The 15,708-nt window shown below is 40.1% G+C and overlaps 2 protein-coding genes across 3 annotated transcripts in view; one reads left to right on the forward strand and one right to left on the reverse strand.

Moving 5' to 3' along the window:
- Positions 1–175: 175 nt before the first annotated feature.
- On the reverse strand, positions 176–14,313 carry bend4 (BEN domain containing 4). 2 transcript variants are annotated; one of them, XM_008420558.2, is made up of 7 exons: positions 12,921–14,313; positions 7,533–8,096; positions 5,997–6,088; positions 5,851–5,874; positions 5,522–5,762; positions 4,310–4,538; positions 176–446 (listed from the first exon to the last, which is right to left on the reverse strand). In XM_008420558.2, exons 1-7 carry the CDS (start codon positions 13,369–13,371, stop codon positions 200–202), a joined length of 1,848 nt encoding a protein of 615 aa, XP_008418780.2. In that variant the 5' UTR covers positions 13,372–14,313; the 3' UTR covers positions 176–199. The 2 variants fall into 2 exon arrangements, with proteins under 2 accessions (XP_008418780.2, XP_017162654.1); XM_017307165.1 differs by lacking the exon at positions 176–446 and having other exon boundaries at positions 1,649–4,538; positions 5,851–5,914; positions 5,998–6,088; positions 12,921–14,312.
- Positions 14,314–14,459: 146 nt separating this feature from the next.
- The window catches only part of shisa3 (shisa family member 3), a 5,878-nt gene continuing 4,629 nt past the window's right edge, over positions 14,460–15,708 (forward strand). Inside the window, exon 1 of the mRNA XM_008420554.2 lies at positions 14,460–15,368. Within this exon, the coding sequence (XP_008418776.1) occupies positions 15,098–15,368 (271 nt within the window). The 5' untranslated portion in view covers positions 14,460–15,097. The remainder of the gene's footprint in view (positions 15,369–15,708) is intronic.

Below are 15,708 nucleotides of genomic sequence, written 5' to 3' on the forward strand. Positions count from 1 at the left end.
AGTTTCACTCACTGATGTGTCTGATCAGCTGATCGGGAGGTCATACCCCCCTTTTTTTTCTAAGTGCTGCGCAAAAAATACCGCTGCAGGGGGGGGCGAGGGGGGGTGGGAAATCTCCCAAAATTCCGACGAGCCTCAGTTTTCAGTCTTCAGTTTCAGCCGCTTATTTGCTGCTTAAACTCAGTCAATGCAAATCACGTTATAGTGGAGCAGAAATCATCTGCTCCGGTTCATGTCGCATCATCAACGAGTCGACGGTCCGGAATCTGCTCATTGTGTGTTTCCACGGCCCGCCCTCCTCCTCCACCACAGCAGGCCCGCATAGAGAGGAGAGAGATGCCGCAGAATTAAAGAGAAACACCCAAAGCTGCGTCTGATCCAGCGAGACACAGAAAAGCTGTGTGAAGGTATAGAGAAAGCAGCCTGCCTGCGCTGCGTTTTGATCAATAAGTGCAGCGTTCAATTTAATAACTGTTAAATTACACTGCAAATCTTACAGAGTATTTTTGGTCTAGTTTCCGGTGTAAATATGTTAGAATTACAAGACTAACTGTAAGTAAATGTTCAGCAAGATGTATGAGCTTGTTTTAAGTAAATAATTCCTTAATATGGTCATAATCTGCCAATTGAACTAACACTTTTTCATCAGTATCAAGTCATTATTGACTTAAAATAAGCTCATATATCTTGCTGAACATTTACTTGTAAGTTAGTTTTGTCTTGTTTCAAGTGTACCAAGATGTTAGCGCAAAAAAATTAGACCTAAACTACTTGGTAAGATTTTGTGTTTTTGCTCAAAATCTTACCAAGAAGATGTTATTGTTAATATTAATCATTTTGTCCATGAAAACACAGTAATGTTTATGGTTAAATGGCATTATTGGCTTGCAGCAAGGAGGTCGAGGGTTCAAATCCCTGTCATGTTTCCTTCTTTATATGTTGCAGCTCTTCCAACAGCCCAAAAACATCACTGTGAGGTAAATTGGTTACATAGGCAATGAATGGATGCAAAATGTTTCTCAAAAGTTCCATGTTTTTGAAAAGTAAGCAAAATAAAAACCTGAAGAACAAGCAAATCTATTAGTGGGAAATGCACACGCTTAGAGTAATATTATTTTGAGGCAAGCTCTGATTTATTTTTAGCATTCAGCCTTTTGGAGTTCACACCTAACTGCATTTATGCAGGAGTATAAATACCTCTGTGTTCACCTGGACAACAGACTGAACAGTGAAACAGTGAAACCATGTAAAAGACACAGCAAACTTTATAAAAAGCTCACTGTTTGGAGCACAACGCTGCAGACTGTCCAGAAGTCTGTTGTGGAGAGTGCAATCTTTCCGATAATCATCTGCACAGATGCCTTCATGACAATATGTTTTACTAGTAAGTTACATCTTTCTTGAAGCTGCAGAGCCACCTTGTGGATTGTTGCAGCTCGAACTGAAAAAACTTCAAAATCACCTCCTGGAAGCCTCCAGACGGAGGAGCTGTAGTCTCATCTTGACTCTAACACCGACATGAACTCATTTCAGGGGAATTTCTACAAATGATTTAGGAGTTTTGATTGAGTTAAGAATAACATTTCTCCACTGTACAACTATGTTAAAGTACTCTAGAACATTTTAGTAGAATATATATTTAATGGTGATATTCTCACCATTAAAAAAAATCTTGGTTAATGATACTATATATCAAATATCAGTGAAATGTGATGAGAAAAACAGCGACATTTCAAGATTACATTAATGATCTGTTAATAAAGACATTTTGAACAGAGAGGACTTTTCAACTTCATTTTTTTAGTTTATTCATTGGAAATAATAAAAAAAAAACTTTTACTGAATATTTGTAAAAATTGAATGTTTCACAGTGTTGATTACAGCCATTTTGAGTAAAGAAGTACATGGGAACAAACGCACACATTCAGAACAGCAACACAACAGCACAGTCCAACAGTTTTAAGGTTTCTCTGGCACTTATCTACTTGGCTTTTTAAAGAGGGAGACATTGTATTTTCTGAAAGAAAAAAAGAACTTTAACAATAACCATACTTTATTTTACACAATTTACACAGCACGTTTTATGGGTGACTTGGCCTCACGATCAGCTACATTCAGATGAAGAAAACAATGTTACATATTAACGCAAAGAAAGTTGTTCAGCATGAAATCTTTTTTTGAGGTGAGTATTTAGCTCTTTACATCTGTTTGTTCTCAGTGAGACCACGAAAAGTGCAAATAACAGCTTCAGAAATAAGCAAGTGTTTCATGCTTTCTCTCTCAGAGGAAGTAGACCCTTTCAGTAATTGTCAGGGAACAACACGCATCACATGATGACACAGAGCTTTAACATTTTACTATGTGAATGACTTCCTGCTCATTTAAGGCTTCATAAAGTGGCAACTGCCTTAAACTAAAGATCTTTACTGTTGCCTGTGTTTTGCTCCTAATTTAGGTTTTAAATACAAGTATTTATTGCACACTGCTGCCTATGAAGTTGGATAAATTACAGTATACAACAAGGTTTCGTTTGTCTGACTTAATCAATAGTATTTAGTAAGATGTTGGCTCTTCCGTTGCAGGTATAAAAGGTAGAAATCTTTTGGTAAAACCTTCCACCAGACTAAGAAGTGTGTTTATGGGCATTTTTGTTTCCTATTCTTCCAAATGCGCATTCGTAAGGTCAGACACTGATGTTGGACGAGAAATATTTATAAGAGAGGAAGCAGTCTGCAGCCATAGGTTCTGAATTTTATGCACCTGTAAATATGGAGGTAATTTGAGCATCTGAATTTAATCACTTGCATGGGTGATCCAATAAATTTGGCAAAATAGTGTATTTTCTACCAATTATTGTGACAATGTGGTCTATTCATGACATGCTGTGCATATCTTTTGAAAACTGCTTTGATCAAACTTTTTCAAAAATAGCATAGTAAAAATTAAACTAAACAAAAAGAGGAGAAGTGTGTAAAAAGAGAATCATTCAAACCTGGTAGGCAACAGTGTATTTGAGCAAAAAGAAGCGGTATTGTTGCAAATTCAGACAAAAACGCAAACTAAAGTCATATTTCAATTCGGCAGGACTTATTACTGGACTGTAAACAGGTTAAAGACACAGGAAACTTTGGTTAAAGTTGTGCTATAAGGTTGCCCTGAAATGAACACCCTCCCCAAAAAAGTCTTTGATATTTAATTTAACTATTTCTTTTCAATGTGACTTTGAAATTTATGTTTTTCTTAATTGCAGTGTTTTCTAAAAACAAATTTCAAGAATGACATTTCTGTTTTGTTGCTTTACCTTTAAATGTTTTTAGTAATCTTGACTTTATTGTGTTTTACATCTAGCACCTACTGTGAAACTTAGAAACAGTCCACTGGATTAAAAGAGACGCCTCCTTTAAAACTGCCAAAAGTCAAATTTTGACTCAGATAATACAAAGTATAAAACAACCATTTTTGCTAATGTGCTCATGGAAAAACATTTGTGTCTCTCCTGCGGTCTGAGGATGCTAAAATTGAACCATGATCATCATTGTTATTTTTGGAGGTAAAATGTGAAGCTTGCAAAATCGTGACCAAGGATCCCAACTATAAAGTACGGCGGTGGCTGCAGCATCATGTTTTGTGTGTGGTTTGTTGCGGCTTTTTAAAAAATAACAATGTGGTTTCAACTACATGTAACTACCTCCAAAATATAACAAGATAACCTTTAAGTTTGGTTGTGACTTGGAGCAAATGTCTAGTGTTGACCTACATACTTTTGTTTAAATTACATGAAGATTGAATGAAAGTCAAAGCGCAGCAGAGTGAACAAGCGAATGTGATGATGTCAGAGGCACTCCTGTTAAAAATTTCAGGTAAAGGTGCTTTCACTACATACAGATGCAAACAGATTAAATGCTACTTTTAGCTATGAATATCATGAAGGTGCAGCTTGTGTAGATATGTGGAAATTCTAACACAACTATGCTATAAATTTAACACAAAATATTCTCTGAAACTGACTTAGCCCTAAACATAACCCACTGACAGTGAAATAAACTCAAGTCATATTTAAAGTAGCAAAAAGGAAGACTCAAATTGCTTTAAAATTGAAAACCGGCAAAAGTCACATTTTGACTCAAAAAATGCAAGTATAAAACAACCAAAAGGGTTATAAAATTACTTAAAGCAAGGGCTGGAGTTGTATTCTGTATGACACTTTCTCTGGAATGTTTTTAGATAAAAGTTGGTGTTTCTGGATATGTTGTTGTACAGCTACATATTAAGGTTCATCATTTTATTTATTTTTTTTGTATAACTTCAGTCTGACTGGCCGTTCTGGCAGCCTTTCAGAAACAGCTCGTCCTGCGACAGATGTCCGTCGAAGCCGTCCATGTAGAGGCTGCTGGTGCTGCTGCCGCTGCTGCCCAGGAACGTACCCACCGCCCGGCCCTGGCGCGCGTGGCCGACGGCGTCGCTGAACACTTTGTTGATCTGCTCCTCTGAGGGCATCCACCAGTCTGGGTTTGAGGCACAGTGCATCCGGATAAACTCTGAAGGGTTAATAAACGTTATTCTCTTTACTGGAAAATCAAAGCACATGTTAAGACTTGAGTCAGGATTTGAAAGTGAGATGGAGGAAGATGAGAGCAGAATGACCAAAAACACAAGAGTCCAACGTAACAATGTGTGTCTTGCTGTAGTTGAGATACAAAAATATATTGTAGTTTGACTGAGTTGTAGTTTTGTTTTTCAACTTCTGATTGCTTGGCATTTTTATGTCTCACTCTGAAAGCTTGACGTTAAAAAGAAATCCGAGAAGTACCACAGTTTAATAATTATAAATGATTATATTACTGTGGTACTGTTTAATCCTAAAATACAGTCATTTGTAGTAATCCACAAAAAAATGAGTTGAATGATGTGAAAAGCATTACAATCTCTCAACTGACAAGAAATACCTTTAAAAAGGAAATGCTACAATTAAAAAGTGCTTTTAAAAATATGTTGAGAATGATGTTGAATTGAAACAATTGCTCTTAGGCTTTGTTGGGTAGATTCTAAAGCTTTTCTTAATGGATCTTTCATTTGAGAAATGTTAAGTGTCCCAAATAACAAACTGCCTAATGCACAATTTCTTGTTGTGTGTGTTTCTCTGCAGCCGGGAGCACGATAATCAGGTGCATAGAGTGTGGATCGCTTATTTTATCTGCCATGCATAAAAGTCACCAAAAGATTTACAATTATTTACCGCAAGATTTTTACTCTTACTTCAAAAATGGTAAAGTTATAAGAAAACATGATCAATATTATCACTGGCAAGTAAAAGTTTAAAAACTCCGACATATTAGTCCTTAAGATAAAAGTAGTCTAATGGTGAACCATTGAATGAAACATTGACATAAAATCAGATAAACCTGCTTGATTAACAGTCTAAAATCACACGGCTTTAAAACAAAGTTGTCACACCTTCAGTGCTTTAAATCTGATGGTGAGTGCATACTCTCCTAAATCAGCGGAGATCAAGGCGACGCACCTCTGAGGCAGCTGACTTTGACTGGGTTGAGCGGGCGTCTCTCCAGGCCCGGGTCTCCTGAGTGCACCGAGCGCTTCCTCTTCCCCAAACCGCAGGAGAACTTGAGCTCATCCGTGGTGAAGACGTAGCGGATCAGGTATCGCAGGAGCCGTCGGCCATCTTTCTTGGAGGAGTTGACGGCTTCGTCCCACTGCTTGTTGGTGATGAAGAGCGGGTAGTTCTCCAGCAGCTGTTTGCTCCCCTGAAGGGAAGAGAAGCTAAACTTAGGAGTTTGGGTGAAACAAAGAAAAAAACACGTGTATGTATGATCCAATGATTAAACGACAAACCTCAAAGACGGTTTGCTCTTCCTCCTGCAGAGATACATCTTTTAATTCCATATTGTCACACTGCGTGAAGATGGATAGGATGTTATATTTTTCTCTTAATCACAATGATAATCCTTTATAAAGCCAAACACAAGCCTGTCTCTCACCTCGGTGAGCTGCTCCTCTGGCATTTGTTGGGCCAGCTGGTTGTGAAATTCAAGAACAGTCTTAAAGTAGTCCAAAGTATTTTGGCAGGGAACTGGGGAAAAAAAACAGAAACAAAAACAGGTGTTAAAGTGAACAGTAGTAGAAAAAAATCCCTGAAGCAAAAAGGATTGATTTTGTAAACCTACAACCATATCCTTAGATTACTTTCTTTACCTTTCTTATAAATTCTGAGAAATAACTTTGAATATATCTCTATTTTATTTGTAACTTACTCACAATTGCAACTTAACAAAATTATGTTATGTGAGAATTTGTAAACGTTTTTCTCGTTGCTACAATTTCTGTTTGTAGAGGTGAATTTTAATTTATTTTCAAATGTAATTAAAAAATACATTTCATTCAAGTAATAGAAAGTCATTCGCAGAGTCAAATATATTACAGTGAAAAATATAGATATTTGACGCTTCATAGATTTATTTTTGTCACAACTAAATGTCTGCTTTACTGTGACTGTGTAGGTCATAACCTGGACATCACAGAACAAACCTGTGTTAGAAATATTTTTGGGGATTTCATTAGACGTACATTATAAGAATCAAATTACATCCCTCTGTCTGCAATGAATTTATAAGACACTTCTCTTTTTAAATTGAATTACTCAATTAAATTAACTTTATGATGACATTTCTGCCCGTCGTGTAAAGTTCAATGCTGTATTATGATCTATAATCCGATTCACATGTGACTTTCCCAAAGGTTTACTAGAAGAATGGGTAGTGGCTTTCATATCAATGGAAAATATAGCACATGTAATACTGTTTCACTCCAAATGTAATTTTCAAATATGGTTACTTTAGAAGCTTGTTGTTTTTCTTCACCGCTAACATCTGAATGTGACCGTCTGCCTGGACCCTCAGGCCCAATCTGGTCCCAGAAAGGTCATTCGTACTTAAACATGCTTCCACTCACGATCGCTTTAAATGTGAGAGCTTATAGCGGTCTAATATTTAATTAAATATTTTAAGCCAGGTTTTATTTTCGTGCTTTGTGTTTGATGAAAATGGATCTACGAACAGATGGAAAGAAAAAGATTCTCATTAATGATTTATAGAGACAATCATCTTAAACTTATTTATAAAGTTCTAAATGATTTAAAGCAAACAGAATATATCAGATATTCTGAAAAACACCCAGCTCATTCATTTGAAAAATAATATTTAATTCTTGCTCTAACTCTTGAAAAGCTTAGCAAAATCAGTATGTTATCCATTATTAGTCTTACATTTTCTGTTCAAATCAATTGCCAACTTTGCCTGACCAAGACAGAATTTCAGCAATCACCCTATATTCTTCTCTCTTTTGTCATATAAAATCCAAAAATAAAAAAACTGTTCTGTGAAACCTTCTCCAAATGAATCCAAAACGTCAGAAAGAAAACAAAAGCAAACGAGACCAAGCAAGACACAAACAAACGCAGTGAAAGAAATAGGAATAACAGGATTTAACAACAAACTGAGGTTGTGGTCTTACTGCACCTGGAATGTTCTCCAGTTTGTTACGCAGCTCCTCGTTCTCCTGCTGCAGACACAGCACCTCCTGCTCCAGCTCCAGGCAGCGGGGGCAGCAGCTCTCCTCCTCCTCATCCTCCTCCGGCAGCGTGGACGACGGGTGTCCGTACGACTCTGACGGAGCCGGGGACCCCCATCCTCCCAGGTTGTGTCTCGACGGAGACACGTCTGAACCGCGCTCGGCGGGAGCGCACTGCTCCCCTTCGCGACACGCTGCCAGGTGTTGCTGAGGCCCAGAGAGGAGGTAGCTCTGCAGGGAGTCCGTGAAGATGCGGAGGACGGCAGAGGTCTGGTGCTGGTTGGAATGGCTTTGCTGGGCCTCGTCCTCGGGGTCGGTGGTGGAGGAGCTCTCCGGGGGTTTCAGCTTCCCCTGAGAGGAGCAGTGGAGACCCTGAGCGTCCCCTCGTCCGTCTTCCAGCTTGATGTTAGAGCTGAGGGAGGAAGACGGAGGCTCCAGGAGACGGCCATTGTTGAGAAGGCTGAGGACTCGGCTGCACTGCTGGGCGAAGGCATCTAGGATGAGACGGTTCTCTGTGGAGGACGTCAGGGAGTCAGAGAAGAACTGGTGTTTGTTGTTTTGGTTTTTTTTAGTCAGTTCTTATCTGCTTATCTGAAGGATCAAATTATAAATTTCAGCTCAAAAGGTGCAAAACAAGTGACTTCTGGATGGATTTCAACATGTTCAGCACAACTGGCTTTGCAGGTCAATAACTGAGTTAGACACAGCAGAGCCGTAAAAAATAAAGTTGTGGAGACGCTTAAAGCAGAGATAGATAACAGAATGATATTCCAGGCTTTGGACGTGTCACACTGCATTTTTTTATCTGTTATTTTAAAATACAAAGAGCATTCTATATACTTTTTCTATAAGGATTAGAAATCTTAGGTCAAAAGGCCTGTGGAGGAGCTGCAGTGTTCCACAGCTCAGGTGAGAGAATCTGGATAGAACTATAATTAGTTGTAAACTGAGCAAATCTGGCCTTAGAGAAAGATCACAAAGAAAAGAAGCCATTAGGAGTTTGCAGTTTGGAAAATGAGTGCTCTGATAACATAACAAAGAAAAGAACATTTTAATTTCTGTCTATGTTTTAACCAATATGTGTGGAGGAAAAGATGCGCATCAATCCTAAGCACAACATCCACGGCAAAATATCTAATGATGGCGGTATAATGCTGAGGGAATAATTTTCTTCAGCAGCCGGGTCAGCAGAGTTTATGGTAAGATGAATAGGAGCTGAACAGAGGCTGGTCCTGACAGAAATCCTTTTGAAAGCTGAAAAACCAACTTCAAGCTGCGGTGGAGGTTTGCCTTCCCACAAAACAGCAACCGCAGACATAATAACATAATATTATGCTATTATAACACAATGAATACTTCAGATCAAAGCACAATCATCTGTCAAAATGTCTCAAAGTCCAGCTCTAAGTCCAAAAGAGAATCAGTGGCAAGGCTTGAAAGCTGCTGTTCAGATATTTCCCCCATTCAATCTGACGTACACAGGCTCGCCACATTTTGAAAATAACTCAGAATGTAAAATGTTCCTTCCTATCAACTATATGCACTGTTTTGTGTTGATTTATGACATAAAACTCCAATCAAGTAATTGAACGTTTGAAGCTGTAACATAACCTTGAGTGTGAATACTTTTGCAGAGTAGCTGGTATTACAAATTTAGATGAATTGTAAGCTATTTTTTCTTCTTCTTACAATTCATTGTGCTGATGTTCTTAGGCTGTAAGTACTCATTTGGAAACTTAACAATTACTCAAGTTGACAATTATTCGATCTTCAAATAAAAGCACCAGAAAGAAACGACCTGCTCACATACGAAATAAGACGCTACCTACTTTCACTTCTCTTTTTTGAGCTGAAGTGCTCCACAAAAAGCCTTGTGCGAGGCTCTTTGTTCATAGAAATGTCAGCTTTATTATGGTGATTTATTCAGATGTCAATAAACTCTAAGGTCGCCGTATCTGCTGTGACCAAGACAATCAGCACATAGTTATAGTCCAGATTCAGGCCTCAGTGCGCAAATTTCCCCCGGTAGTCTGGACACGTCTCGGTGAAACGATCCCACACACCTCCGCGTAATGATTATGAGTCTACTGTAGCTGCAAACAAAACACACAAACAGACGCCATGAGTTCTGGGCGGCCGCTGCGGCGGCGGTGCCACTCGCTCGGACGTGTCTATCAGCCTGGCGCAGATGTGTCGCATTTATTAATATGCGTGCTGTCTCTGTTTACCCGTGGAGATGTGTCTGATATCATTCACCCTCACCCCTGCTCCCACCTCCCCCTCCTCTCCCGGTCTGTGGCACTGAGAGCTGAGAGCCTCATAAAATTTCATTAAAAACAACACGGTCGGCAGAAGCAAATTTATGAGGCCCATTTGTTTTAATCACGACTCTTTGGGAAAGGCTTTTCAATGCAATTTGGGTTATTGTGTGTTGAACTGATTGCAGGTTCCAGGGCCTCTGCTGCTGCGCTTCACAGAAAAAGGGACACCCAGTTTCTCCCCTACAGGAAGGAGAAAGACAATAACCTGTCTCATTTGTGCAGATAAAACCACTTTGATGTACCATTATCACCTGAGGAGTGGCGCATCCTGCATGGCGTGTGCAGATTCAATTTGGCATGAAAAGTGCTTGTCGAAACATATGCAAACAATAGAACCGGGTTAAACTGATCTTTCGACATGCTATCACACATTTGCAATAAAACGATTTAATATGCAGCCGTTTGCGTCGCCCAGAGTCTGTCTGAAAACTTGACTGTGAAGCTGCAAAAAACAAAAAAAAACACAAGAGCACGAAGAGCCTCTGCTGCCTGCAGAGATAACCAGATTAAAATCTGATTAAAGGATGCTGTGTCTAATATTTAATTTTGAAACTGCCAGGATAAGGTTCATCGCTTTCATCTAAATGTTGGCTCCCACGGACCAGCCCTCCACATGGGGAACACATTTCTTGCCTGTATGCAGCCTGCTAATGAACAGCAGCTGAGGGGGAAACAAAAAAAAAAGAAAAAAAAAAAAAGAAAACATGAGCAGAGAACAATGTGTTTCAACAGGATGACGGCGAGGACCCGTAATGGTGCACAGAGAAAAAGGGAGAGATGCAAAGAGTGTAATTTTGTGCACATGAAGAGGAGATTCGATCACTATTGCTCCCATTACACAAGTAAATCAATCACTGCTGACAGGAGGAACAAAGGAAGAAATGGAAAATATGAGGATTAGGAGATGCTGGTTTTTTCTGTCAGCTTATTGACTGCTTACAGTTTAGGAGTGTACATCTAGGAAGCAAATACAAAACATACACAATGAATCAACCCCTCAAGGCTGCACTGTGGGGCAGGTCCAGGGTTCAAATCCCAGCCTGGGGTCTTTCTGTTTGTTCTCCTACATGCATCCAAATGTGATATTAATGAACATCCTCCCAGAGTCTAAAGACATGTTAGGTTCAGACTGGCTTATGTGCTTAAAGGGACGGTTTTATTTATTTTCTAGCCATATAATGCCATTTTAACGCATGATCAAGTAAATATGTTATCTTCTTTGTTATAAAAATGGCTGCATACATCAAACATAATTGAAAAGAAATTTGACTTTGTATTTTAACATCTGAAAATTGGCCTCTGTCTCTTTAAGAAGCTCGTGCCTTTTCCCACACTGAGCCACGTCGTCACAACAATACTCCTTTATTTCACCTTTTAAATTCATTCTCAAGAGTGTTGCACTGACAAGTAGTTTGTCTGACAAGCTCACCAGATGCTCAGTCCTACCAGGTGTTTATTCACTGCTGCCGCTAGTCTGGAGGAGCAGAATTGCGGAGGAGTGGGGAAGAGGTGCTCTGTGAGGTGGAGGCTCGGCTTGCAGACTGTAGCTCCGAGGAGGAGCTGTGAGTAAACAGGAAATGGCTGCCACAAGAGATTTAAATAATCAAGGCGACACTCCTGGTATGATGAGGGAATTAAATTATAACATGATATAAAGCTATAAAAAATATATATATTGCATAAAACCACCCCTTATAATATTTTATGGATACATTTAGGAGAGGCAAAGACAAATTTTATGAATTTCAACATTTACTGACTTATGTGTTTTCATGTACCGTCATTTTATGTCTTTATTTAAACCACTTTGTGAATTTATGTCACTTCGCCATGGTCCTGGATTGAAGAAAGCATCAGGATTTTACTGTTTAGGTGAATACATTTGGATAGTTACAGAATTGTAGAACCAATTTTATGCATTGGCAAAAAACAAACAAACAAAAAAACAAACAAACAAACAAACTCACGTTTTAACAACTATGGCTCCTATAGGTATTTCAATGCACAAACTAAAAAATCATCAGATTGTTTAAGAAAGGAATCTTTTTCTTTGGTGTGATCTACACCTTGGGTTCCCACATGACAACTTGCTTCTGGCAGCCGCAGCTCTTGATTGGTGTGAGATGCTCTTTCACACATCCAAACACACTTCCCTAATGAAGACCATTTGACCAAAAAGCTTATTATTAGGTTACTTAATAGAAACATTAAGAACTAATTAAAAAATATAAATCTCATGCTAATTGAAATACATACATATCAAGAGAAATTGATTAGACAGATTGAAATGATATTTTTGAGAAAACTGAGAACCCAATGTTTTTCACGTGTGGTGTTGAAAAACACAATATTAGTTGTAAAGCCTATGTAATCACTGCTAAATAACTCAGTGTATGGCAGTCTACCAGTCAATTTAAACTGTGTTTCAAAGTGGTTCAAAATCTAAAAGTGCACTAAAAGGCTTTCTCGTGTTCACATTCAGATTTATAAGCCTTAAATTTAGTTTTAAAAAACCTCTGTTGAGAGAGCAACTATTCAATTTTAAATTCAGTCCTAATTTCTTATAAAAAGGCCATTTAGTTAATTGCCAGCACTGTGTGCACCACAGGGAGGAGTCCATTCCCATCAAATGGACATAAATTAGCAATAAGAAAGCAACAGGAAAACTGACAGATGTTTGTTTTTCTCTGGTGTCCCCCTTTCATATCGCCCTGGGCTGAAAGCCATGTCGTCATAACAAAAACCTCCACTGGCTTCTGGTTTTTAAGTGGCACCCCAAGATTACTACCATCTGGCCACCGATTTTACCACCTTCTGGAGGTGCCTTTTGGTAGAGCATAAGGCATTAGAATATGGTTGATATGAAAGGAATATTTCACGTTCCCATAAGAATATTTAGTTTACGGAAAACACAAAGACTGGTGAAGTATCATTATTTAAATAAAAAAAAAAAAAAACACTATGTGAGAAGGAGCGGAACTAATAGAGCTCACTCATGACAAGTTTCACACCCACCTGTGCTGATTCCGTAGGTGCAATCCGGGGAGAACCGGGGCTCCGAACCGCTGCCGGAGCGCCGCTGGGAGCCGAGGGATGCCGTGGCCGCTGAGGTGGATGTCGGGACCCTGCTGCTGGGCCTGGCCTCACATGGGAGACGGTGGTGCTGCTGCTGAGGCAGCGGGTGATGCTGCTGGCTGCTGCTGATAGCGACGCTGCTTTGGTGGAGGTGCTGCAGCCGCTGCTGCTGCTGCTGCTGCTGGAAAGGATGAGGCTGTTCGGGATGGAAAGTGAAGGGATGCCCGTCGCCAAACACAGGCAGCTCCAAAGCAGCGGACCGGTCAAAGCGCGACTTCCCCGCGGAGCGCTTGCTCTGGAAGGGCTTCAGGGTGCTGTACGGACCCCGCTGCTGTCGGCACATCTTCGGGGCGCAGGGCCCTTCATCCGCGGGCTGCATCTCTCCCTCCATACCGGCCGAGTGTCAAGCTGCTCTTTGTGGCGTGCTGGCCTGACAGACAGCTGATGAGTGAGCGATCCGACCGTCACTGTCTGGCTCGGTTTCCCTCCACACACACACACACACGCACACATGCACGGCGTGAAGCTGGCTTACTGACAAGTGGCCGCTCCAATCCCCAGTCGGGAGCGCAGGCTGAGACTCCTCCAGAGGCAAATACAGGCGGGACTTCTGTGTAGAAAACATCCCCACCGAGAACAGCGGGGCGCTGTAGCAGCTGTAGCTGCGACGTGAAATTATACTGAATAAATAAATAAATAAAAATACTACAAAAAAAAAAGGAAAAGGAAGTAGAGGCCATTTTGGTTTAGAATAAAAGGAATCGACATAAATTCAAATATTTTAAAAAAGCCAAAAAGTTGTTGCTACAATAGAAATAAAAAAAAAGATTTAAAAAAAACAGAATAAGGAAAAAAGTGTCTAATAAACACATGAAATAATCTTAAAAATATACTGCAGCTTCATGGTCTGATTTATTTCATCTTAAGTAACAGCCTACAGACGAGCGCCTAACGTGTTTACATCTTTAGTCTGTTGTAAGTTTATGTTTGACATCAGCTGTTAGAGACAGCCAACAGCTGCCCTAAACACCCCTGGCTTAAAAGTTAGTGTGGCCACCAGGGGGCGCCGCCTCAATAGGTTTCAAACAAGAGGTTAGAACCACAAGCTTTTCCGTTCAATAAGACCAAATAGATCACTTTTACGCCTTTTAGCATTTTTACATCATATATAGGTTATTGGCTAAATTAAAAAAAAAAATAATTCAGACAGAATTAAGTAGCAAATCTATACTTTCATATAAATTAAATGTAAATGGCATTTTTGTAAGTGTGAAGGAATCAACAAGATGTACATTTCAAAAGCAAAATGAATCTCAGAAATTCTACAATAAAGTAAAATATCTAAAATTAATGTAAAACTACCAATAAATATTGAAAAGTGGCAACCCCCCCCAACCCCCCCAAAAAAAAAAAAAAAAAAACTCTGGACATAGTAAAATAAGTAAATAAGTAAATAAGTAAAATAAAAGCATAGTTCAGGTATAAACACAATGGACTGATGCTTATCCTCTAATATTTAACAAATTCACGCAAATATGGTCAGAAACTGTAGTCAGCTTTTGTTTTTCCCACTTGTAGTTGCTGAAGTGAAGCCCGTGTCATATTTATAACAAGTTAAGATAAGAACTTAAGTGTCAATCTTTAGGCATCAATATTACTATATAATTTGTTGTTGAACAGCGTGAACGCGCACGTCCGGATGAAGTGGAGTGCCGTGCGCGCGCCCCAAAGCACCGATTCACAAAAGCGGCAGATCTGCAGAGAGGCGAACACACACGCAGCCCCTTCTCATCCTGCTACACCAAAGCGGAGAAGAAACCGGAGCGATTTGGTTCTGCTGGGTTTTGCCGTCTCCGTCTGGACCAGAACTCGCCACAGAGATGAGACTTTTAAAAGTCACTTAAAACCCATCATTTGGATCCTGTTCACTTCAAACGCCGCTGATGTCCCACCGCGCGTCGGATGCGGCAAAGATGGCATAACTTTACATGCATTGGGTTCAGTTTCGCGTTGGGACATTCATCCCAGCTCGGAACCCGCGTCCAGGCAGCTGAGGCCGAACAAGAGGCGAGGCGGCGGGAGGAGGGGGAACCGTGAACCCGGAGCGGCCGGGCGGGATGGTGCGCTTCTGGAACTGCCTGCTGCTGGGATATCTGACCTGGAACCTGCGCATATCGGACGCTCAGGGGGAGTACTGCCACGGCTGGCTGGACTCTAACGGGAACTACCATGAGGGCTTTCAGTGTCCGGAAGACTTTGACACCACGGACGCGACAGTGTGCTGCGGCTCCTGCGCGCTGCGCTACTGCTGCGCGGCCGCGGACGCACGCCTGGACCAGGGGGTCTGCACCAACGACAGGGAGGTGGACAACACGGAGTTTGCCCCGCGTAAGTTTAGGGAGTTTTTATTGTTCAGAACTCAAAGCAAATAAATGGAAGTAAGCAGACATTTTTAGCTGATTTGTAGTTCTTTTTAAAAAAAAATTTTTTTAATTAATATTATTTTAAAGAAGTATTTTGTACAGCAGCAATAACTATATACCACTAATATGTAACTAGTTTTTAAAAATGAAAAAATTTGCTTAGATGCTTGTACTGTTCACAATTAGTTGTGGCAGATCTTTCAGTAGAGGTCAGAGGTCAGATGGAGAGTCTGGACAAGGAAGAACAGGTTAAGTTTCAGAGAGAGACTTGGTCAGAAATACTTCATGTCTTTAAGAGGAGGGGG

This window comes from Poecilia reticulata, linkage group LG10 (genome assembly GCF_000633615.1).
Source record: "Poecilia reticulata strain Guanapo linkage group LG10, Guppy_female_1.0+MT, whole genome shotgun sequence".
Taxonomy (NCBI): Eukaryota; Metazoa; Chordata; class Actinopteri; order Cyprinodontiformes; family Poeciliidae; genus Poecilia; species Poecilia reticulata.